Raw genomic sequence first — 25,859 nt, forward strand, 5'->3', positions numbered from 1 at the left:
GAAGAGGTAGACAGCACTCAAAATTAGAGTCCAAAACTGACTATAACATCTGCTTCTCTCTGCCTTATCTCTGAGTGTTGTGGTTATAAACTATCTGTAGCTCTGTAGCATGGCTGGTGAGGGAACCACCTTGATACAGCAGGATGCAGTGCCCTGCTCAAGGTAGCCTGGCTCAGGAAGAGGAAGTATGACATTGCTCAGTAGCTCAAGGGCTACAGTGTGTCCCCACATGGGTACAGCTGGGACTTGATTTGCTAGAAAGACACAGTCACAGGTGAAAGATGTGTTGCCATGTTCCCTCATTTGAGCTGTTGGATGAATAAAAACCTTGATTCGTTTCCGTTTACAGTCAGGTTTTGCTGTCAGGTTTCTCTCTTTCGGTCCTGGGCTCCTTCCTAAGGATTACATGAGTTAACACTGAAGCCTGAAAGAATTAATAAGACTTAGAGAGATAGCTACTTCCACCCATTTCTGTACAGGTTTTCTCCTTTTAGAAAAGGAACAGGTCTGAAATAGGTGATATGTAGTTTGTCTCAGAACAGCTTATTTTAAAGTACCACCCTCTAGTATCCAAGAAAGAAGGTCTGGAATGGATACTTGTGCACACAACATTAATGACTTGGGTGAATATCTGCAACTCTTATTTCCATCTGTAAGAATGATATAGAGCAACCCAATCTTACAGCTCAAAAGGAAGTAGCCTTTGTGATATTAATATGAAACCTTTTGTTCTAAGTTTCCGTAGATACATACAGCTGAATATGTGGAACCCATTAGTGTCAAGACTAATTCTGCTAGCAAAGGAGTAACTCATATTTTAACTAACAGCTCAATCTTAAGCTCTGTTAGTAACTTTTGCCCATCTCTAATATTTCTTTTGCATTGGGATTTTAGATAAGCCACAGCGCCTAGCAGATTATGCACTGGTTTAGGTGTAGAAACCAGAATTCTGTTCATCTGTACTTTGTCTCTCTGGAAAGAAGGAAGAAGAGAAGAAAAGACAAGCTGAAAAATCATGAGTAGCAGTCTTTTTTAACTTGCCGCATAAGATAGGAAACAGACACTAATTCTCAAGATATGAATAAATAAATACCATAAGATGTTTGCACTTGCTATTAGTTCAAAGACAGAGGGCCTCACAAAGCAAATTCTTCCTCTCTTGTGCTTGACTTTCTGTAGATCCTCCGTCTGTTTTTATAAGAGACTTTGTTCTACAAATCTGGTAGCTAAAGGAGCCTAATTAGGTACCGAGAAATCTGGAAGAGAAGGAAAGTCACTGTCACTAGACTAAACTTGAGCTAAGGAGAATTTGTGTCATCACACATAGTGGAGTACATGAATCTTTTCCCAAAGTTGCATTTAGTTCATAGGATAAGATCACCATCACATGGGCATGCTGCTATAGACTTCTAACAGCATTTCTCTTATGTTGATGCTACAAAAGCCGCTTTAGTCATGTGAAACTATTTGTATTTAGTTTTGCATAACTGTGGCCAAAATACCCGAGAGAACAGCACAGAGGAAGATCAATTTATTTGGGCTCACAGTTTTTGAGGTTTCATCATCTCCATTTATCTGGGCCTGTGGTGAGGTAGAACATCACAAAAGCAAGAGCATGTGGAGGAGGCAGATAGGCAGGAGAAGAAGGATACCTCCAGGATCTATACCCTAGGACTCTCTCCAGTGAAGGCGGCCTCTTAAAGTTTCCAGAAATTCCCAAAATAGGACCATAAGAACCAAGCATTCAGCACATGAGCCAGTGGGGGACACTTCACACTGAAACGGGAACATGACTGCTTCAGGATGTTTTGCTTCTCAAGGCTGTTTCCCATCTGAGTCTGTCCCGGAAAAAAAAAACAAAAAACAAAACGAGCACAGTTAAACTCTAAACCATCATTTAATGGCCTCATTTAGAGATGTTTGAACACAGGTAATTTGTTTTTGTCTTGACACTGCAGAGTTGGAAGTCTGCTATTAGCAAAGTCAGTTTTATGTTCCACTGTGACACTAAACAATCTTCACACCAGTCTTCCGAAAATGTATCCTCAATGGGGAAATCTCTGCTTTTATGGAGCTGTCTATGAATCGTTGATAGTTAGCTACAGAGTAGGCTGTTCCTATCTGAGAATGTTATGTTGTCATCTGCTTCTCTGTGGGGAACTTGGAGTCCCCTTCTCAACATAAAGTCTGCATCTGTGACAGATACCATATGACAACTATTCATAAAATCAGTCAACTAAATATGCAGGCATTTTTACATGTTAACAGAAAACCAGAACTGAAGGACACAAGGAACATGACTGGAGTCTGTAGCTCCCAAAGGATTACATAACTCACAGGTAGATGTGCACAGTGTCCTTGGTTTTATGACTGAGTCAGTAAGCAAAATTAAAGTAGTGGTTGAGCCGCTTCAGTATCTAAGTGGATTTATTAATGTCCACATCTCCAAAAAGGAGGTAGATGCATGTAGTTAGTATAGCAAAAGTTATATTTTATTATGCAGAGGGTCATCACACAAGGTTCACATTCTAAATTCCTATCTTCCCAAGGCTTCTCACCTGTGTGAGCTGAATGTCAGGTCCAGTCTCTCAAAGAAGCCTCCGATTCAGGGTTCAAGATCCTAGGGGAGACTCTTCATCAAGGGCAGATCAAGGTGGCGTCTCTCCAGATGTGCAGAGCAGAGCAATGCTCTTAGTCTCTGCTTATATACTGTCCAGTAGGCATCCTGGGCTTCTAGGACTATATCTGGTTATCTTGAAGGACTGATGTCACTGTGTTCTGGTTATCAGGTGCAGCCTTGGGTGTAGTGGGGATCCTGACTAAGCTGTTTTTACAAGTCTAAAAGGCTTTCTATACTCATTGCATTCCACATCTTCTTCAGTGAAAACTCAAGTTAGACTTTCTTGTTACTGGGAAAATATGTCAAAAATTATGATTCTCCACTGTTACCTAATGACAATAAGCCCTATAGTGTGATGTGTTGTTGTACCAGTTTTTGCAAAACACCCAGAGGCCACCAAGGAGTGGGTTTCTGATGGAAGCACATAAGGGTCTTTTTATTGTCAGGTTCAACCTGGGCCACCGCCAGGCAGATAGAGGGAAATGTGGTGGTGGCCATGCGCCCACGTGTAGAGAGTTTTTATAGGGAAAAACCACAAGCCGGGAATTACATGCTTGGGACTGGATAGAAGGGATATGGGGCAAGGTGATTTTTGGAAACTATTAGTCTAGACTTTCGGTGTGAAGCCACATTTGAAACTATTGGGTGGGGAACCACAGCCTGATGAACAGGATTATCTGGACTGCTCAGCAGGATGATCTCGATATCTTTAAGGGCCATAAACCACAGACAGAATGTCTGAAGGAGCATACTGTTTTGTATCTGTTCGAGTTGTCATGGCACATTCCTGAGGTCCTTCCTGGAACTGAGTACAGCAGGTGGTCTAAGATGGTGGCCCTTACCTAAGATGGGGTCTGTATTGCCTTCACAGTGTATGTACTATGCATTTTAGTACTGGACCTAGAACAGCCAGGAGTGAAGTATGATGACAAGAGCAGGCCAGGTTTATACCTGTGGAGGTGTATCACCTATGACAGGGCAGGCTTTGTTATTAGAAGCCTTAATTTGAGATGCTTAAAATTTTCCCATAGGAATTTTTCTCCTGACAGTGTTTGTTTGTTTGTTTGTTTGTTTTGCCTAGTAATGAAAACAAGAAGATTGGTGTTTGATATTTTGGGAGGATTTTTATCCTGAAATAAAAGTGGTTTTCTATACACTGGTACTTAGCTTTTATATACTTTTATTTTCTGAAGCCTCCAAAGAAATCATTTTTTTAATGACCTTCAAAATTGTCTCCAACAAAGAAATTTAGTACCATTGGAGTATTATGCAAAGTTTGATTTCCAAATAATTAAATTACAAGCATTATCCAATCCCTCCTCTTGTTTATTGTTTTGTTTCCCATATAGCGGTTAACCCACTGTACCTTACAAATGAGAACTCACAGTGACTTGGTCCCTTACAGAATATTAGCCACTCCAGAAATGTCAGTGTTGTGGCTGCAGTGTCTGCAAATGCTAAAATAGAAACCAGAGCTGAAAAGTGACATTGGGTTGTCATGTGACCCACTCAACCACAAGAGAACTTCCCTAACAATGGAGCAAGCAGGAGGCCAGGAAGCTATGGCCTTGGTGATCACATTTAAAAATCTCACTGAAGGAATCCCCTTGTCTTCTGAGCTCAAAACACTGAGATCCACTCAAGAGACAAATGCCGTTAAGAGCCAAAACACAAAAGGCTTTGACTGCTCATTAAAATGTTAATTACACCATTGAGGGTTCAGTGCTGTCCTTGAACCACGAAATTTCACTGTCTGCCTTATTGATTAACTGAAGTATCAGCCTGCTGGCAGGAAGAGGGGAGAGAAACAGCATGGCAGTAAGGAGACAGGACGCACCTCTTTATATTGCAACGTGTATTTCTTTAGGCTTTTGTTTGTTTGTTTGTTTGTGTTTGTGTTTGTGTTTTTCGAGACAGGGTTTCTCTGTGTAGCTTTGCACCTTTCCTGAAACTCACTTGGTAGCCCAGGCTGGCCTTGAACTCACAGAGATCCGCCTGGCTCTGCCTCCAGAGTGCTGGGATTAAAGGCATGTGCCGCCGCCGCCACCGCCGCCGCCGCCGCCACCACCACCACCACCACCACCACCACCACCACCCGGCTTCTTTAGGCTTTTTGAGAAATGGGTTTCTGTACTTCTTTCTGTGTGCATGTTACCAGAGCACTGGTCACGATCCTACAATTTCTAATTGGAGTATAGATTTTACAGTCTTCTTAATAGGTGCTCAGTGTAGGTGAGGTGTGGACTTGACTCTACACTGGAGGACAAGACTTGGATTTTTTTTTCCAGTCTTTAAAAGTCTCAATCCATGGCATGTTACCAAACACACACACACACACACACACACACACACACACACACACACACACACACACCGAGAGAGAGAGAGAGAGAGAGAGAGAGAGAGAGAGAGAGAGAGAGAGAGAGAAAGAGAGAGAGAGAGAGTAAAACATTCAATTTTTGTTTTCAAATCAGGAAGGTGAAAGTCCATTTTCTTCAAATTATAAAAGTATTTTAGGACATCTACATTGATGTGTAAAAAAAAAAAATCTTCATTTCACTTACCAGTAAGTTCATTAAAGCACTTTTGCTCTTTCAAATTTTCCATCAAATTTGACAAATCACCTTGCATGGAATCTGAAAAATAAAAAGCCATACTATATAACCGTTTTATAAATGCTCCTGCCTCTTTATTACTCTATTCTGCATGCACTCTCATTAGTTATGGAATTCGACATGGACTCCCAATGCCTTCTGACTATTACTTTGTGGTCAAGTGACTGTTTAGTCAAAAGTTTATCTTGGCAAATCACTCAGTGGTTAGGTGGGTAGTAGGGAATTTTAGGGATGTCTGAGGACTCCAACCAGTCAGCAGAAACTGCTTTTCTACCATTTCTTTTAACATCAGTCCTGGCTAGTTTTATGTCAACTTGACACAAGCTAGAGTCATCTGAAAAGGGGTGGGAGTGGGGAGTAGGGGGGGAGGGAAACACCTCAATTTAGAAAAGCCCTCCATAAGATCTGGCTTCAAGGCATTTTCTTAATGACCAATGGGAGAGGGCCCAGCCCATTGTGGGTGGTGCCATCCCTGAGCTGGTGGTTGGTCCTGGGTTCTATTAAAAGGCAGACTGAGCAAGCTCTGAGGAGCAAGCTAATAAGTAAGCAGCACCCTTCCATGTTCTCTGCATCAACTTCTGCCTCCGGGTTCCTGCCCTGCTTGAGTTCCTGTCCTAACTTTCTTTCATGATGAAATGTGATGTGGAATAAGCAGAATAAATCCTTTCCTCCCTAAGTTGCTTTGGTCATGGTATTTCAGCACAATACTAACCCTAACTAAGACTGTTAGGGAACATTAGCATTCAGACCTGCCCTTTGGAGACCCGCCCAGAGTCCTGACCATGTTATCTTACATAAAGTCCCCTTTAAGAAAAATTCCTTCCTCTTTTCTCTTCTTCCCACCCTTCCTCCCTCCCTCCCTCTCTCTCTCTCTTTCTCTTGCCACCTCCACTTTCTCTTTCTCTCTCCCTCCTTCCCTCTCTTTCTCCCCTTCTCTCCATTCCCTCCCACCCCCTTTAATAATAAAACTTTCCATGTGGGTGTTGCCTGCATAGTGTGAGTGACTTTCCTCTATGACTCCTTGCCCAACACCCACTGTCTCCTGCATGGCATGTCTCCCTCACCCACTGGGCACCTTGGCTCAAACCCACTAAGACCTCTCATTCACCATTTTACAACAAAGACAACATTTTACTGTTTAGAGGGAGTAAGTAAATTATGAACTCTCCACAAGAGATCTATCTTAAAGTTTCCCCAAAGGCAGAAGTTTATAAAATTCAATATGTCATGAAATATTATGTATAATTTTGGGAGTCATGCTTCTCAGGTTATTATTTTAAAATGCACATTTCCAAACTTTGAATGAAAGGCTTCCATTGGTATTCTATTGGTAATGGTAGTGTTTGAGGATGGCAAGATTACATCCTTTGCATTTCATGCCAGGATATGACATAGATTCTTTTCCCTGGTGGTATATAATTTTTCTTCAGATATTATGCTGACCACCCATGACTTAACACATCATTTAGCCGTTGGATGTGTAGTTCTAGAATCCCAAGCATATTTGCTAACTCAAGATTCTGCTTCTCGGTATGTTTATAGTAACTCAAAGAACTCAGTTAAAATTAGTTCTTTTGTTCTGTTTTCTTTTTTTCTTCATAGATGGTATTAATTACTCATTTCTATAAAATGTAAGTGCTTCCCCCTAGACTCTGATATTACCGGAGACATTTTCATGTGACTTTGTATAGCCCATGATGACCTTAAATGTCTGATTCTTCTCCACCTCCTGAACCCTGCAATCACAGACCTGTTCTGCTCTATCGAGTAAGCAATGCTAGCGTTCAGACCCAGGGCTTCTGGCATCTTAGGCACACTACCATCTGAGCCACATCTCCACCCCTCCCCAGAGAATTCTGATAAAAAAAATTGTTCATGTTGCCTGATACTCAAACATAATGTCCTTACCAATAACATTATGCTGTGATGGTGTGATGATATATTGTGTTTTTTATAGACCTTTTTTTTTTTTAAGTTTTTGTTTTGTTCTGCTTGGAGGGGTGTTTGGTTGGTTGATTTTCTTTTCTTTTCTTTTTTTTTTTTTTTTAAAATGGGACCTCACACAATGGCTAAGGCTGCCTAGAACTCAGTATTTATCCCAGAACTGGCCTCAAATTATGGCATTCCTCCTTCCTTACGCCCTCATGCTTTGATTACAGGCAGAAGCCATCACACCCAGTTCGTTTTCATTATTCTTAATAATGCTTGACACATAGAACTAGTAAATAAATAATTGACAAGGATATTCATCCTGTTGAGTTTCTTGGTCACATCCTGTTGAACTTCTTGATAAGCATAATAAGCAAGTGTCTAGTTGGTAATGGGGACAACTATTCCAGGTTAGACAGGGGCACATTCTAGGTGGCAGTACTCTAGTGGCTCAGATGAAGTTAGAAAACAAGTTTCTTATTGTCACAGTTGTAGTTTTATTTTATTTATTTACTTTGATTTTCTGAGACAAGGTTTCCCTGTGTAGCAATGGCCATGCTGGAACTCACTCTGTAGACCAGGCTGGCTTCAAACTCAGAGATCTATCTGCTTCTGCCTCCCAGGTGCTAGAATAAAGTCATGTGCCACTATGGCCTGGCCCACAGTTATGACTTTAAAAACAACTGATAAAAACTTGGTGCAAGAGAAGGACATTTATTGTCCTGTAGACTCTACAGTGGCTACAGCAGAGATGAAAATGAGGAAGTGCTTTTGAAAGTGACCACAAGCAAATCCAAATGTGATTTAAATTAGAGGGGGGAAAAGTAAGAATTGTCTCTGGTATTTGCTGAAGCCATTGTTACAACTTTTCATTGGGTTGAACTTATCTCTATTATGGAGTAAGTAAAAAACATTTACATCCTGGCTTGTATTGAATGAGCTATTTCACTTTGAACACTGCAGTGCTGGGGTATTGATTAGTTCTTCAAAGAATTCAATACTTGCAAATGAGGGATATTAGGATTAATATAAAATTAATGTGTTAGTTTTAGATACATTGTGGTGAAGCACTCATTTTGGGTGGCCTATTGCTTTCTTAGTTAACATTTTACCAGGATATTTAGACCTCACTTTGTCTTATTTCTGCGTGTTTGTGAATAGTAATGCCCTGTTCTGTTCAGCTGCTCCACTCATCTCTGTTCCCTCTCCACTAACACCCAGGTTCCCAAAATGGACAAAACAGTGTGAGCACAGACACATCTCTCTAATACTTGGGACCCCTGCTCACAGTTAAAAAAATATGGTTGCATTCAAATTGTCATTTCAACTAAATAAAATGTCCAATGAACATTTTTTTGCATTATCATTGTAGGCAATAATTGGTCGTATTTTTTTAAGAATAGTTATCTCAAGATCTACCCTCCCAACTTCTTTTTAAAGTGATTTTGATAGACCAACTGCATTTTCTTGGCCCTCGCAGAACTAATATATAAAGATGTCGAGTGACTCAAGGCTACAGCCTTAACTAGCCCTTCAATTCCTTGTCTTAGCAACAAGTTGTTTAGAACTACAACTCCTTTTCCAGATTTGGGTAAATGTTACAGGCATGTGCACATGTATGTAATGACCATGAGGCTTCTGAAATACTTGCTTAGTGATTTCTTTGAATTTGCTGTTATGACGTCTTAGCTCATCAAAGACTGTTGGGCATCATAGCTAGAACTTTTGCTGCTTTGTGAAAATGCTTCCAACATGTATTTGATAGTTAAGGTTTTACCAATGTAGTGAGTTGCCCTAGAGTTGCAAGGTATCATGGGAAAAGCCACAGCTTTTGTACTCTCTTTCCAAGGTATGTAGCACAGATGTTTTGAGAAATGGTTGGCCTTAATGCATCTAGACCTGTACAGTCTGTTTTACCAGGTATGTTTCCTAGACATTCAAAATAACAGACATATTTTAAAGATATCTGTTTGCCTTATCACCATAAATGGGTAAAGATTATTTGTGTAACTAAAAAAAAGATCATTTTCTGATGGTGTCATCATATGTAATCAATGGGAATAAAATAAGTCATAATCTGTGAACCAAACTATTGTTATATCACTTCAACACACCATAAACCTTACTGTGGTATAAAAGAAAATATCCACATACTACAAAATAACTTAACACTTGAGAATAAAAGAGACCCTATTTAATATTGGAATACTCATATCCCTAATCCACATAGAATGCTATGTACCTTTTGAAAGACATATTAATATTTCCTTTTAAGATACATCTTTAACTTTCTTGTGAAGGAGGAATTTGGTTTAAGTCATAAAAGTCCTTAAGAAGAAATTTATTTTCTACAAATGCACACTATCACTCAGATATTAGCCTGATTTTGTCTTATTCCTTTTTCTTTATTGATTGATTGATTGATATTTCAAGATAGGGTTTATCTGTGTAGTTTTGGTGCCTGTCCTGGATCTTGCTCAGTAGACTTGGCTGGCCTTGACCTCACAGAGATCTGCCTGGCTCTGTCTCCTGAGTGCTGGGATTAAAGCCTTTTCCTTTTTTTGAATTTCAAGAGTTTCTGGTGATAATGATAATATAGTTACTTAGGATAAACAGAAAAACCTAAAAATTATAAAAGAGCAAAGAATAATACTTGTAACTCAGTACCCAGAGGCAACCAGTATTGTCTTTTCAAATTTATTTCCACTCTTTTTACTATGTGTATTAAAGTTGGGATTAATCCTGTACAAAAAGAATATGAAGTATAAACCATTAGGGTCAGGAAATGAGTGAGCTGATATTAAATTAGTGGGACCTTGGATGCACTTTGTTATTATTTTACAATGGTCTACTCAAATCCAGGACTGGCTTTTTGTCCAGATTATTAAGTAGTGGGGAAAGTAGCATATGTTTAAATGTGTTCTATTTTATTTCAATAATTCTGCTTTTTCAGGGTTGTGCATCTCAGCTGTTGCAAATTATGTCAGGCTAAAAATTGGTTACCAGCCCAGATAAACAGCTTTTTTGAGGGAAATAAATCCAAATAGAGTGAATTGTTTTGTGATTTTGAGATTAGCTAACACTCAATGTCCAAAGCATTTTATAACGCTTTGAAAATAAATAAAATAATTTATTGCCTATCCCTGCCTACACTCAGCACTCAAAAACAACTTTGAAAGTCTTGCTTGCTCTAGCTATGTATAGAAATAAAATATATTTTGTGGTTCATTAGACTTGCCATTCAAACTTCAGTTAGCTGAAATCTACCAACATTTTCAGTGTCATTAAAATTTCTATTTCCAAATGATTTTTCTTCTTCTTTTTTTAAAATCCACAGTCCAAATTGTGCCTCATAAAATGAGCAAAACAAAAGTTTTAGAAATTTCTGAGAAAAGCAAGAGTGGCATAATGAAACTTTGATATTGGATTTTCTACTATCTTATTGAAAAACAAATGATGTTCTTCCCATTGTAGTTTCCATACAAGATAACTTTTCTCTCTCCTTTTTAACATTATCATTGTGATTATGACTCTGAATCAATTTGGAAAGTTCTTTCTCTTCCTTGCTGCCTCTTATTTTTATTTCTTGGTGACCGTTTAGTCCACATCTCGAGATGTTAGGATATTGATACCTCTTGTGGCTTAAGTGAGACTATGCCCTCCTCTGTAGGCTCAGGCATTTTGACACTCGGTCCCCACTTGGCATCTCTGTCTGGGGAAGTGATAGGAGGAGTAGCCTTGCGACAGGAAGTGCACCATTGGGTCGGGATTTGAGTTTCAATCCTCACCTCTCTTCTACTTCACTCTCTGCTTGTGCTTATGGTTGAGGATGTGACCTCTAAGCCTCCCAATGCTGCTGCCATGCCTGTCTCCTGCTGTCCTGTCTCCTTGTGATGATGGACTCCTATCCCTCTGGAACCTAAAGACCAAATAAACTCTTCGATGAGTTGCCTTTGGTCACGGTGTTTGATCACAGCAGCAGACAAGTAAATAACACACCACCATGAAGGAAAGGCTGATTTCACAAAGATTTCATTTTGGGTTACCTGACCTGTGTGCAGTCTTTTCCCTTCTGTTGCTGAACTCTTTGATGTCACACAGGTCTTTTTGTAACTTCCAGCAATTTAATTTCTGTCTGACCTCTCTCTCTACTGTTCTCTCAGTGTTCTCGGTAGCCTCCTCCATGCTCACAATAACCATTCTTAAACTACATCTATAATTTGACCTTCGACCAATCACTTTGTTCATGAAATCCTCCCCGTATGTTTTCTTTTTTCTACTGGATTTTAGTTCTCAATATTCTTTTCCCCTTTTGGAATATTCTCCCTGTGTTTCTAACTTTGGCTGTGCTCTCTCACTGTGTTACCCCATGCTGACAGAACAGAGGATGGGGAACTCAAATCCTGGCCTCAAATCCTGGCACAGCCGGGTATCATCTGGGTGTCCTTAGGAAAGTCACAGCCTCTTGACTCCATTTATTTCTTTTCAAGACAAAACAATAGCACCAAAGATAGGCATTCCAGGCCTTATGTAGGCATATTCACTAGGCTGAGAGATTGAAGCAACTTTAAACTGTTATTGCTCATGTCTTCATATCCTAGATGGAGGCAGAAGCTCCATTTGTCCCGGTTTTTCTATGTGCAAACAGCATTTTTTTTTCAATGCTTTGAGATGGGATAGAGGAAGCTCACTTTATTGTTGTCTAGTTCGTTGTCAAATTTGTGGACTCAAATGATCCTCTATTTGCAGCCTTCCATGTAGCTAAAACTATCATCACCAGGCATCTCTCACCACCATGTACCATTCAGTTTAAGAATTATTTGTTTATTTTTATTTATTTATGGTTTGGTGTTTTTTGTTTGTTTGTTTGTTTGTTTGTTTGTTTGAGACAGGATTTCTCTGTTTAGCCCTGGCTGGCCTGGATCTCACTCTGTAGCCCAGGCTGGCCTTGAACTCACAGAAATCCACCTGCCTCTGCCTCCCAAGTGCTGGGATTAAAGGTGTACACCACCACCATCTGATTAGCAAAAAAGATTTTTAAAAAGCATTTTTTAAAAATATGTTTTAAGTTTCCACTGGAGTACCTAATACTGAGTAGATACTCAATAAAATGTTAGGTGTTATTTTCATTAATAGGATTATTATTATTATTTGCTTATTGCATAATTAATTGTGACAGCTAGCATATTTTAACCTTTAATTATTAATAAATCATGATGAAGCACTTATACATATTTATAACCTATCTTCCTGAATGTTGTGCCCCACTCCTTTCTGATCTCATTATTTTTAATTTAAAACAGTTACAAAAAAAATGTTCCTGGCAATAAAACCGGTGCCACCATTCTTGTAAGTGATACTGGGTTATCGCAAGAGTGACATATTCTTGGTTTCAATGTGTATTTTATGACAAAATGGCAGCGACAATTGTACCTGAAAGAAAATGTCTGTGGTGGCTCTCAAGTGCCAAAAGGCAAAGTGGAATTGTAACACCCCCAAAATGACTTAGCCCATTGCCTGGGGGAGGGGGCAAATATTTGTTTTAAGTCATACATAAATGAATTATGTAAGAACGTCCATCTATATATAAGTCAAAATCTGTACTAGATGTTCACTCAACAAATATCCATTAAGCAGCTGCCCTGTGCGTGTCAATGGCCATTTTGGAATCAGAATACAGAAATAAACATAAAATTTATAATCTAATATCGAAGTCCACCAAAGCTGGGTTTAAAACACTCAATTTAAGATATTATGAATGGTTCCGATCATTACAGTAAAGCCAACATTTCAGTAAAGGTACACAAAGGTTCTTGGTTTCCTAGTGCATATAAAAGTTGTACTTATATTATACTGTAATTGATACTATGCAAGAGCATTGTATCTTAAAATTGCTTTAGTGCAAAAGATTCTAATGATCGTCTGAGCTGTTGGAAAAATGATACCAATTGAAGTGCTTGAGGCAAGGTTCAATTTGTGAATACATGCCATCATCTGTGAAGCTCAGTATGAGTTGTATCCATATGAAAATCAGATGTGCTCCAGAAAGTCAGCTCATACACCAGATCCTGATCTCACTGCCAGGGACCCCTCAGACAGACCAAGATACACAACTGTCTCGCATATGCAGAGGGCCTAGTCTGGTCCCATGCAGGTTCCACAGCTGTCAGTCTAAAGTTCCTGAGTTCCTAGGAGCTTGGTTCAGTTGACTCTGTAGATTTCTCCATCATGATCTTGACCCTTCTTGCTCATATAATACCTCTTCCCTTTCTTCAACTCCCAGAGCTCGGCCTGGTGCTCAGCTGTGGATCTCTGCATCTGTTTCCATCAGTTCCTGGATGAAGGCTTTGTGATGACAGTTAGGTATTCACCAATTTGATTACCAGGGTAGGCCAGTTTAGGCACCCTCTCCACTATGGCTAGTAGTCTAGTTGTCTTTGTGGATTCCTGGGAATTTCCCTAGCACCAGGTTTCTCCCTAACCCCATAATGTCTCCCTCTATCAAGATATCTCCCTGGTGCATGAACCAGCTTTCTAGAGCCCATTACCTATGGTGGACACCTTGCTCACCCTTGATGCAGTGGGGAGGGGCTTGATCCTGCCTCAACTGAATGTATCAGCCTTTGTCAGCTCCCCATGCGAGCCCCTACCCTTTTGGAGGAAGGAATGGAGAGTTCGTGGTGGGAAGGCTGGGGGGGGGGCAGTGATGAGAGAGGGATAGGATCTGTGGTTAGTATGTAAAATGATAAAAAAAAAAAAAATCTTTTGTTTTGTTTTGTTTTGTTTTTCGAGACAAGGTTTCTCTGTGTAGCTTTGCGCCTTTCCTCGAACTCACTTGGTAGCCCAAGCTGGCCTTGAAATCACAGAGATCCACCTGCCTCTGCCTCCCAAGTGCTGGGATTAAAGGCGTGCACTTTGCGCCTGGCGGAAAAATAAAAAATAAAAAGAAACCTAAAAATAAATAAATAAGAAAGAAAGAAAGAAAGAAAGAAAGAAAGAAAGAAAGAAAGAAAGAAAGAAAGAAAGAAAGAAAGAAAGAAAACCAAATGTGATGTGTGCAATGGGCAACAGCTCAGAGTAAGAGCAAAGAGAATCTCAAAGACTGAGTACTTTTTCCAATGTTACAGTTACAGAGCAAACTAACTGAGTATCATTGGTTTACAACAACTCTATTTATCAGAATTAAACAGAATCTGTACAATTTTTTTTAACCGGCTATGGATGGAGAGTTATTATCTCACACTGTCTAGTCAGTGACCAGGAGTCAGATAGGATGTGTGAAGGCAGAGACTTTCCCACTGTTAGGGAACAGTGTATTTACAACTGAAAAGTACATTCTGAGCTGAGGGACTAGCCAACACAGCATGCCAACGTGAGCCAACAAGGAGCTCATTGTAGTTGGAAATGACATGCAAAAATGAGTGTTTAAGAGATGGTGGTGGGGAGACAGTGGAGAGCAAAACAGTGCAGGGGTTGCAGACCATTGTAAGGACTTCGTATTTCACTGTGAGCCGGAGGTGGGAAATGAAAAATAAAAAAGACAAAAATAATTGACAGAATTTGTACTGAGTGATATAGTTTGACACTAGAATATTTCTGGCCCCTCTTCTTGGGTTGGACTTGAGAGAGGAGGCAAAAATGGAAACAAAACACCAGGCAGCAGATTGAGTCAAGCAAGAGATGCTGGTGATTTAGACGTTGAGGGCAGACCCGACAGCATTTTCTGCAATAATTTGTTGACTTAATAATGCAGAAACATATTCTAGGATTGCTGGTAGTCATCCTTAACAGGCTTTCGGTTTTCTTTAAACAATTACATTTATTTATTTTTATGTGTCTTCTCCCTCATCAAGCATTTGAAAATCATTCAATAAACATGTATTGACATGGGCCTCTCGATTGGAATGAACATAATTACCAAAGAGATGTTGAATCTTTCAGAGATTATCACTAAATGATGACTGAAGCCAGAGGCAAATAGATAAGTCTGTTAAGAGCCACTGGTACTCCACAGATTCTATGTCTGTCTGGTTCTGAAGGACAGCAAGTAGATTAGAGCTAAGACAGTGAACTTGGAGGAAAAAGCTTCCCTAAAACTGCCCCAAAAAACATTAAGTTAATGGAACATTTTTTTCAGTAAGTCTCTACTAAGTGTAAAGCAGCAAATCAGGGATTCAAACAAGATGTATATAATCTTTATATATAAAATACATATGTATATCATATATTTAGATGTGGTTTTTATAATATCATAGACATGTCATAGGGCAGCTTTATTATATATTATTTTAAAACACATTAGAAACTAGGTCTGGTACCTTGCAGCTATAATCCTACCACTCAGTAGGATGAAATTGGAGGAATCTTGTGACTTTATATTATGATAAAAAATTAACATTTAAAAAGAAAATCAATAGGAGTCTAGGGAGATGTCTCAGCAGTTAAGAGCACCTGTTGCTCTTCCATAGCACCCATTTCCCAGAACCTAAGAAGTCACGTCCAAACCACTTGAACTCCAATTCTGGCTCCAGTAGATCCAATGTATTTGGCTTTTGTGGGCACCTGCACTCATGTGCAAATACTCACTTGCAACACACACACACCTACACATATTTTAAAACAATAACAATAAAAATATAAATACATTTAAAGAAATCCCTAGCCTGGGAATAAGAGAACAAACCTGGCTTTTTTATTCTTGCTTAAAACAAGTGTCCTAAGTTTACTGCTTCGTTTTCCTTATCCATAAAACTAAGTGTTCAGGATAGACCAGTGGTGCTGAATAATCATGCTCAAGACCCCACCCACTGCCAGCTTTTGAAGCCTTCTGTGTGATTTTAATGAAGAACAAGGGTTGAAAACCGATGTGCTAAATGGTCACTTAGGTAACAGCAAAACTCTGATTTTATGATTCATCCTGTTTTGACAATAGTATCAATTGCTACAGATAGCAAACTCTCAGGATTTACAGGGTCCCAAAATGCAGAGACTATAGTCAAAGACTTTCTATTCAGAATTAAGGTCAGTTTCTCATTAGAACTCTCTAAATCTGTAGATTATAAGCAACTTATCACAATAACCATTTATACATAACTCTTTGTATGCAATGCATGTTTAAAGAAATAATGTCAATCCCTTAAGTCTTAGAAACAAACTATTAGAAAGTGGATTCCTTCATTACCCCCACTCATGTCCAGGCTGTTCATGTAGATCTCATTCCATTTCTCCATCATTGGGCAATCCCCGTGTCTTTCTTGGGGTCCTGTTTTCCAGGTAGCCTCCCTGGTGATGTGAGTAGCAGTCCAGTCATCCTTGTTCCACATCTAGTATCCTCCTATGAGTGAGTACATACCATGTTTGTCTTTCTGAGTCTGGGTTACCTCACTCAGGATGATTTTTTCTAGATCCATCCATTTGTCTGCAAACCTCATGATGTCATTGTTTTTCTCTGCTGAGTAGTATTCCATTGTGTATATGTACCACATTTTGTTTATCCATTCTTCAGTTGAAGGGCATCTAGGTTGTTTCCATGTTCTGGCTATTACAAACAATGCTGATATGAACATAGCTGAACAAGTGCTCTTGTGGTGTGGTTGAGCATTCCTTGGGTATATGCCCAAGAGTGGTATAGCTGGATCTTGGGGGAGATTGATTCCCAATTTTCTAAGAAAGCGCCATATTGATTTCCAAAGTGGCTGTACAAGCTTGCATTCCCACCAGCAGTGGAGGAGAGTTCCCCTAGCTCCACATGCTCTCCAGCATAAGGTGTCTTCAGTGTTTTTGATCTTAGCCATTCTGACAGACGTAAGGTGGTATCTCAGAGTTGTTTTGATTTGCATTTCCCTGATGATTAGGGATGTTGAGCAATTCCTTAAATGTCTTTCAGTCATTTGAGTTTCCTCTGTTGAGAATTCTCTGTTTAGTTCTATAGCCCATTTCTTAATTGGACTGTTGGGCATTTTGATGTCTAATTTCTTGAGTTCCTTATATATTCTGGATATCAGTCCTCTGTCAGATGTGGGGTTGGTGAAGATCTTTTCTCATTCTGTAGGCTGTCGCTTTGCCTTGTTGACCGTATCCTTTGCTCTACAAAAGCTTCTCAGTTTCAAGAGGTCCCACCCCAGCTGGATCAACAACAGAGAGGGAGAACAAGGAATAGGAGACCATGGTAAATGAAGACCACATGAGAATAGGAAGAAGCAAAGTGCTAGAGAGGCCCACAGAAATCCACAAAGATAGCCCCACAACAGACTGCTGGCAATGGTGGAGAGACAGCCCGAACTGACCTACTCTGGTGATGGGATGGCCAAACACCCTAATTGTCGTGCTAGAAACCCCATCCAACTACTGAGGGATCTGGATGCACAGATCCATAGCTAGGCCCCGGGTGGATCTCTGGGAGTCCAATTAGCGAGAATGAGGAGGATTTATATGAGCAAGAATTGTTGAGACCAAGGTTGAATAAAGCACAGGGACAAATAGCCAAACGAATGGAAACACATGAACTATGAACCAATGGCTGAGGGGTCACCAACTGGATCAGGCCCTCTGAATGGGTGAGACAGTTGATTGGCTTGATCTGTTTGGGAGGCATCCGAGCAGTGGGACCGGGTCCTGTGCTCATTGCATGAGTTGGCTGTTTGAAACCTGGGGCCTATGCAGGATCGCTTAGCTCGGCCTGGGAGGAGGGGACTGGACCTACCTGGACTGAGTCTACCAGGGGAGATTTTGCCCTGGAGGAGGTGGGAATGGGGGGGTGAGCTGGGGGGGAATGTGAGGGGGGAGCACAAGGGAATCCGTGGCTGATATGTAGAACTGAATTGTATTACAAAATAAAAATAAAAATTAAAAAAAAAAGAAAGTGGGTTCCTTCAGAAGATGTACTGTTCGGAGGGACCTACGCAGTGCTACCTCTCATCTGCTTGAAGCCGTCTTTTTTCTACTGTGATGCTGGGTATAGAAGGTAGAACTCTTCCTGAGAAGGAAGTGTAATCGGAAACTCTATATTAAAAGTTACTGTTGTAACTTTCCATTTTTAAGTAAGTGGGCTCAATATACTAGGTGGTAATAAACTTCCTAAATTTTAACTCCAATTAAACACAGTATCCTGAGATACATGAAAAAAAAGATGGCTGATTTGTAGAATAATAAAGTGGAATATCTATTTGTACTGATTTTCATAAGATTAAATCCACAATATCCCGAAACAGTTTTGAAATGTATCACCACAAATTTTGCTAGTGTTTTTTTAAAAAAACTAAACAGATTTTATAACAATCAGAAGATAATTGCCCCTTCAATTTAGTTTTTATGTAATTTTAAGCAATAGAGGATATATGCAAATGCTATATTTTTTAAAGAATAAATTTTAAAATTGCCACCAGTACTGAGATCCAAAAATCATCCAGGTAGATGTTTACAAAATTGGATAAAGACTTCAAATAAATATTGTTATAAAGCAAACACAATTAGATTCCTTATTCTTACATTCTATTGCATTTTCAGTTCACTTTTAAATCCTTGGGGCAGGAAAATGTTCTCCTTCTTTTAGCCAGCCTAATAATAGGAAGAAAGACATGTGCAGGTGACAGCTAATAGCTTACACTGATGAATGTAGGTGTAGCCAACAAAGAATCCACTGGTTGTGTAGAATTTCTGCAAGCATAGTTATGTTTAAAGACTATTTGAAAAAAAATTGCATGATGTACAGAAAGACATTATGAAAAAGAAATGTATGAGTTTCGATATAATATAGTTGCCTGTATCATCATTGCATCTACTTCTGACATCATTGGTCTGTTACTCATATTCTATCTTTACATTTCACACACATTTCACTGTACCTGATGTTTCCCTTGTGATAACAACCTAAGCTTCATAAATTAAAAAAAAAAAAACAGTTACACCTTCTATTGTAGCAGGCAAATTATGACACAGGAATAATAATTTGGTGGCCAGAACAGTGAGCATGTTTGAAAAACCGTGTCCTATGCAGCACAGGACAGCTGTTTTGCTTCACATTAGCTCAACCACTTATCACTTTGCTCTACAATATAACCTTGAAATCAATCAGACATGTGTACCATGCTTTCAAAGAGTGTTCTACAGTGAGAGTAAGCCTTGGAACGTTTGAAAATATGGGCAAAAGATACCAGAGGGTTTATAATAACAGTTAGAGATACACTAGTGATTGAAAACCAACTAAAGTGTTTTCTGGGGTTAGAGATGTAGCTCAGTTACTAGTGTTTATACAGCATGCACAAAGCTCTGAGTTGAATCCTCAGCACTGTATAAACTGGGCATGGTGGCACATGCCTGTAATCCCAGTAAGTAGAGGCAGGTGTACCAGAAGTTCACAGTCATCTTCAGCTACATAGGGATCTTGAAGCCAGCATGATCTAGGTGGGAGCTTGCCCCCTCAAAAGAGGAGTTTTCAGTCATAAAATTGCAGGGTGTTGTATGAAAAATGATACATACTTTAGCATCAGAATGACATCACTCTTTTATGACTCAACTTTTAATAGTAACCAGATGTAGAACCTGACAGCTCCTCTCTCACCTTTCAGATCATCTCTCCTACCACTTTTTCCAAATTCTGGCGTCTTCATACCAGATTTAGCACATTGTGTTTTGCATTTTTCTTTTAAATAAGGAAAAGCATGATAACCCATATTTAGTAATTCATACATTATTGTACATAAGATAAAGTCATTACAGAGGTGCTATTTTAGAGAAAGGTCAAAGGTGATATAGTCTCAAGAGGATACACATGAAAAAGACATGGAGCACGTTGAGAAGGAGCACAGGGAAGAGTGAAGGGCTGTCACTTAGAAACCAGAGTTAGTTACCTCTCAATTTTGCCTGGGGCTAGGGGAGGTCAGTCATGCAATCATTGCACAGAGAAAAGCAGATGGACCCACTTTTCTAAAGATGTCTTGTAAAATTTACATGATGTTCAGAGTCTAGCAACACTGTATTGAGTCCACACTTTGCATCTGACATTCAGAGTCTATAGATGCTAATATCTTGAGCAATGAACTCTCATTACATGTATATGCATATGTAATGTTGTCTCCCTTGAGGTCTTATTTCCAGTAAAGGTCTTTTCCTTGTTAAGATACTGGATTCATTTATTGGACATAAATTCATCCTGTGGAAGTCATAAGTAATAGACTCCATCTTGAGAGGACAGTTACTGCATTAAGTAAACCTGCCATCCATAGTTAATAACACAGTTGGAGTGTTTTAAAACATGTCATATTCTTAAGTGTATCTTCTTCCTTTGAACTTTGACCAGCTGAGATAAATGTTTTTCATTTGGCCTTGATCGTTGGTTACACACAACACACACACACACACACACACACACACACACACACACACACACAAGATAAGAGACATACAGCTAATGAAATAAGTTGTTTGCTACATGCCTATGATTAGGTAGAATTTATCATTTGAAACAGTTATACTGGAAGTAAAGCTAGCTTTAGTTTTAAAATATAATTTGGCATGGTTGAGTGATATCATGGAAGACTTACAAAATTTTGACGTGGCCAAGACTTTGAGATTTTTCATTAAAACTGGTCATAATTTTACCTAATGGTTCTCAAATATAGTGTGTTCCTTTTTTAAATCTCAACCCATGAATATGAAAAAGGCACAGCATATACACACCAAAATGGGACAGTGCAAACTGTACTCTGTAGCTTAAGTTAGACATCCAAGTGACAGAGAGAAACCTTCACTGATCTCAAACACACTGTGTAAGCATTTAACCCAGTGGCCTGAGGCATCAAGAAATGTAAAAGGCAAAACCCCAAGTACATAGAAACTAACACTAAGCCATGGGATTGTTTTGTTTTGTTTTGTTGTTCCTTCAAGTTTCAGAGTCATTTTTAACATGTATAGTAACTTGGCTTACATTTTAAATACACTCCTCCATACAGGTTTCCTAGCTGGAGAGTTTCCACGCCTGGGGGAGGGGCGGTGACAATTGGTGCATTCTAGCCAGAGCACGCGTAACTATAATAAAGTTGATTGGTTGAGCTTTGCAGCTCCCCGCTTTTCTCTCTTTCTATAGAGTAGTTCGGCAGGGGGTGACAGGGCTCTCCCCCATCGCCACCAGCTCTACTAACAAGACGTAGGTTGATACCATTTTTATTGTTCTGCTGGGGTGGGAAAGAAACCATATGCTTGAGCATTTTAAATGGCTACACCAAAGGAAAAAAAAATTGAACCAGACCCCTCCCCCATCCTGCTGGACTTTGGGGTGGGTTTATTCTAAATAATCAGTGGACTCGGGATTAGCGCAGTGTTTCTGCGCCTGGACAAAGAGTCTTGAGGGGAAGAAATATTAAGGGCTTCAGAGAGGCATTGGACTAAGTGAAGTGTGGAATGGGAAGCTTACATGTGAAACCCACCCCTCCCCTGGATACCAGGCAAAGGCAGTGAGAGTCGGAACCAGCTGATGCCTCTTCCCGTTTCCAGGGTGAAATTTTCACAGCAGCTAATTCTAAAGGGAAGAAAAAATCCCTTTCCAGCAGCGGAGAAGATCCTATCACCCAACCCAAGCTATGTAACCTTTTAGGCAGGCTTTTCGGAGAAATCCGCATTTTTTTTAAAAAAAAGGCAGCATTCACGGTCCAAACCACGGGCCTGGAATCAGAGCTGGTCTGAAAATATGAAAAGCCTCTTTACACTCTGAGTGTTTGAAACGATCCGATGAACATAGCAAGTGGCTGCCAACGTTCGGCGGCTGCTGGTGCCGCTGCTGCCGCCGTTCCTCGCAGAGGGCTGGACAGAGCTAGTCCTGATTTCAGCACCGCCGGCGCTGGACAGCTCCCTGCACGCCTCACCACCGCCTGCTTGCTTTTTTCCCACTCTCGCCTTGCATTACTGGAGATGCATCTAAATTACGTCCTGTTCAACAACAAGTAGATTTTTTTTTTCCTGTACGGGAATTACAGTAGGCGATTCTCTCAATTAAACTGCATTTTCTTCTTTACGGACTTGGCTGTCAGGCGTATTTATCCCGATCTCCCCTCCACCCCCTTTGCAGGAACGAGTCTTTGGGAACGTGGTCCACCCAGGGATGTAAAACTGTGCTTACCGATGCATCCCATACGAAATGCTTATGTGATCGGCTCTCTACCTTCGCCATTTTGGCTCAGCAACCTAGAGAAATAGTAAGTAACAAAGGGAAAACACGGCTTTAATGCAAAGGCAGGGACATTGTGGCGAGTATTTCTCCAGGGAACTGCATTTCAAAGGGGGAAATAGAAAAGGTTTCAGGGTGGCAAAAAATCGGGTTCTTCTCCTCAGCTACAGTAGCTTGGTGAAATGAATTCTAGTTGGTGTGCGATAACTAAATTCCACTCAATTTTATGTCTTATAACTTGCTATTTTTGCAGTATAGTATTGAAGATGTACTCTGATATCACTAATATTCTGCAAACTTTCAAATAAAAATAATTGCCAACTCAACGTTTATTTTAAAGCTGGAAAGCTGTTCTGGGGGAATTTGTGACAGTGCTGTTAGGATAGAAAGAAGACCCCAGACACTAGAGCTGAACACATTGCATATCTGCATTGGATATTTTCAGTACAGGTTTTCTGAGGGTGTCCTTGGATACATGTGTATTTTTAAATCAAATTAAGTTTTCATGGAGACATGGTTGTTTGGAACTGTAAAAGCATTCCTTAAAAGCATGTAGATTTTTTGCAAAAAGAAAAAGAAAAAAGAAATAGTTTCTGAAACAGAGAGCTGTACAGAACAGTCCAAAAGAAAAAGGATGTTCTCACCAAATGTATTTTGAGAAAATTTTACAGAAAATAGAAATAATAACAAATAAGTATCCTGATAAAATGTGACTTTCTGCCTAAACTTGGCCTAAAAATAATCACTCCTTTTACTTGTTTTAATGATGCATATAACTAATAATTTGATACAGATTTTGTGGCATACTTAGTGCATTGCTTCAAACTTCTAATATAAAAATTTATGAAAAACAGTTGATTTCATTAGGTATGGTCAGGCTACTGTCTAAGAAAAGAAGCCATTTGGATCAGTGGGTGTTTGTACTATTTATATAAAAGATTTTAAAAGATATAAGCTTATTTTTCAAGGTCATGGCTTTAGGGACTGATACTGGTGCTATGCAAATTATCTCCACATACTTTGTTCATAGGAAAAAAAAACATATTTTAAGGTCTTAAGTATAGCATCCCATTTTCTTCTGTATACTTGGAAGCCAAGCAAGTAGAATTTAATGTGAGATTACTTGACTCCAAACAAAGTTGTCAAAAGTCTGAAAGTTTCCATTTTTTTTCCAGTTACTGTGTACCATAACATAATGATTTATAAATGAGAGTAGCAAGGTAAATCTTACCAAGAGTCCAATGGCAAAATGACTAAACTGTACTTAGTTGAGGGGGAAAAAAACCATGCTACTTCAGATTTCTCTCAAAGAAAATTTCACCTATGAATGATGATTAAGTTGTAGTTTGGGGTCCTTTAGAAAACTTTAAGTAATGGGCTGTCACCAAACATTTTAAACTCTGAAGACTTTATGACTTCACAGTGTAAGAGAAAGGGGAGCTAGAATTAGTCCTTTTAGAGCTTGAGAATATGTGAACTGAGTGTTCTGTGGTTAATTATCTGGTAACTATAACAACTATTTATGCTATTCTTGAGTGATAGCTTAGTTTCTCTTGAGTCTAGAATTTATTTTTAGTCATGTAAAATTTCTCTTTCTTTTCCCTTTCCCCCCCTGACTTACAGGTCATGGAATCTTCTGGGACCCCTTCAGTAACTCTAATAGTAGGCAGCGGCCTCTCCTGCCTTGCCTTGATTACCCTAGCAGTTGTCTATGCAGCCCTATGGAGGTAGGTAGTTAATGAGTAGACTTGAGATGGAGACCTCGGTGTCTGTGTGTGAAAACAATGAATGCAACGACGCATGTCCACTGTCTTCTTCACATATTGAAAGCAGCACTTTTATAGCAGTATTGGAACTTCTGTAATAGAACTGGAACACACAGGAACTGTATTGACCTAACTTTCTTCCCTTTATTTGTCTGTGGTAAAAAATAAACAAACAAAACACACAGGCGTACCTTTCTTCTAGCTCACATTCCTCTATGTTTCAACACGTTCTTCACATGTAAGCACAACACTCTTATGTCACAAGTTCCTTCTCTGTGATGTATTGTTTATGTCAGCTGCTGGGGAACCTCAGAACTTAATTGGTACAGTCAAAGTTCTCTCTACAGGAAGAGGATATCCAGGTCTCAAGTGCCAAACATGCTGTCAGTATGTCCTGCACAATGAGTGAAACCTTCTCTGATGTTAAAAGCATTAACAAAATCCCAGTGTTCTCTACAAAAGGTCATGTACTTCAGTGTTTGCTGTGAGTCAGATTTTGACAAGTTTGATAAAAGAATATCATAAAACTATGAAAAGGAAATGTTGGGAAATTTTTGTTCTCTCATATTTTAAATTGCATCTATTTAATAATCTGTAGAAATTTAATATTTTTTTTCTGAGTAATTTCTAGGTGATTGTTTAGGATACTAGTAAGAATTGGGTCTGTGAGGTTTGGTATGGCTACTCATGTATTGACAATGTATATGTAACATGTGACCAAATTTTTAAATGGATTTTATAATTTTAGCAGTTAAAGGCCTCATAACCATTGTCATTTTTTTTTTCTGGAGCTGAGGACCGAACCCAGGGCCTTGTGCTTGCTAGGCAAGCGCTCTACCACTGAGCTAAATCCCCAACCCCTCATTGTCATTTTTAAGGTGGTCTAAAATGCAGTATTACATTAGTATACAGATAATTACCTATTGTTTCCTGAATATTTGATATATTTAAAATTGCAAAAGTTGATGTGCCTACCTCAAAGACTTTTATGTTTACCTAGGGCTTTATACAAACATCTGAAAAAATTAAAGATCAATTACTGTTCAATAAGGGATACTTATTTAGATTAATATTGACATTTAAATAAAACATTACTGTCCATTATGGCTTTCACTCTTTTGGAAGGAAGAATTAATTGTAAAATATATCTAAATTGTCAAAGATATTAGGATTATTCATGCTTTGTGAGAGAAGAAAGTCTGTATACATTTTGGCCCAGGTACATAACAGAAGTTCTTCATCACCGTGATAGTTTGGGACAGCAGGGAAACATTGGAAGAGTGGTAGAAGAGAGGAAACTTGAAAAATGCCCACTGTAGAGATGACGTTGTTGATAACAGAATTGTATGTTCGAGACTCGATCAGGCTGTTGTCCTGGAAAAACAAACTGACAGACTTGGAAGAATCGAACTTCCCAAATCAAGTTAATGACGATGTCTTTTTTAAAAATGAAGCAATTGGCTAAGATACTAGGTAATCCTGATAACTTTGTAATTCTTATCCCATTGGAATCTTGTATTCCATTTTCAACAGTTTCTGCTCATGTGTCAATTCCTGCTTCTGTCCCACCCCTCCCCTCTCTTTCTCTACACACACACACACACACACACACACACACACACACACACACAGCCAATATCAGTATATGATACATTTGTTGATCCACCTGAAGTGTTCTTCAATTCAGAAATGGCAGGACAGTCACTTACTACAACAGAGTTCTAGGAATTTCTGAAAAATCATTAAAGAGTCTATCAAAAACCTATCCT

General features: G+C 39.2%; 1 protein-coding gene and 1 long non-coding RNA gene across 3 annotated transcripts in view; one reads left to right on the plus strand and one right to left on the minus strand.

The window, feature by feature from the left end:
• The window catches only part of Adgrb3 (adhesion G protein-coupled receptor B3), a 708,652-nt gene that overhangs the window by 537,897 nt on the left and 144,896 nt on the right, over positions 1–25,859 (plus strand). The window contains exons 17-18 of the mRNA XM_059281371.1: positions 22,226–22,352; positions 23,948–24,051. Of these exons, the coding sequence (XP_059137354.1) occupies positions 22,226–22,352; positions 23,948–24,051 (231 nt within the window). The remainder of the gene's footprint in view (positions 1–22,225; positions 22,353–23,947; positions 24,052–25,859) is intronic.
• LOC131926080 (uncharacterized) lies at positions 1,516–24,351 on the minus strand. 2 transcript variants are annotated; one of them, XR_009383436.1, is made up of 4 exons: positions 24,282–24,351; positions 22,277–22,341; positions 5,185–5,256; positions 1,516–1,838 (listed from the first exon to the last, which is right to left on the minus strand). It is a non-coding gene; the product is annotated as an uncharacterized LOC131926080 (long non-coding RNA). The 2 variants fall into 2 exon arrangements; XR_009383437.1 differs by lacking the exon at positions 24,282–24,351 and adding an exon at positions 23,556–23,708.

Source organism: Peromyscus eremicus, chromosome 16_21, assembly GCF_949786415.1.
Source record: "Peromyscus eremicus chromosome 16_21, PerEre_H2_v1, whole genome shotgun sequence".
Classification (NCBI taxonomy): domain Eukaryota; kingdom Metazoa; phylum Chordata; class Mammalia; order Rodentia; family Cricetidae; genus Peromyscus; species Peromyscus eremicus.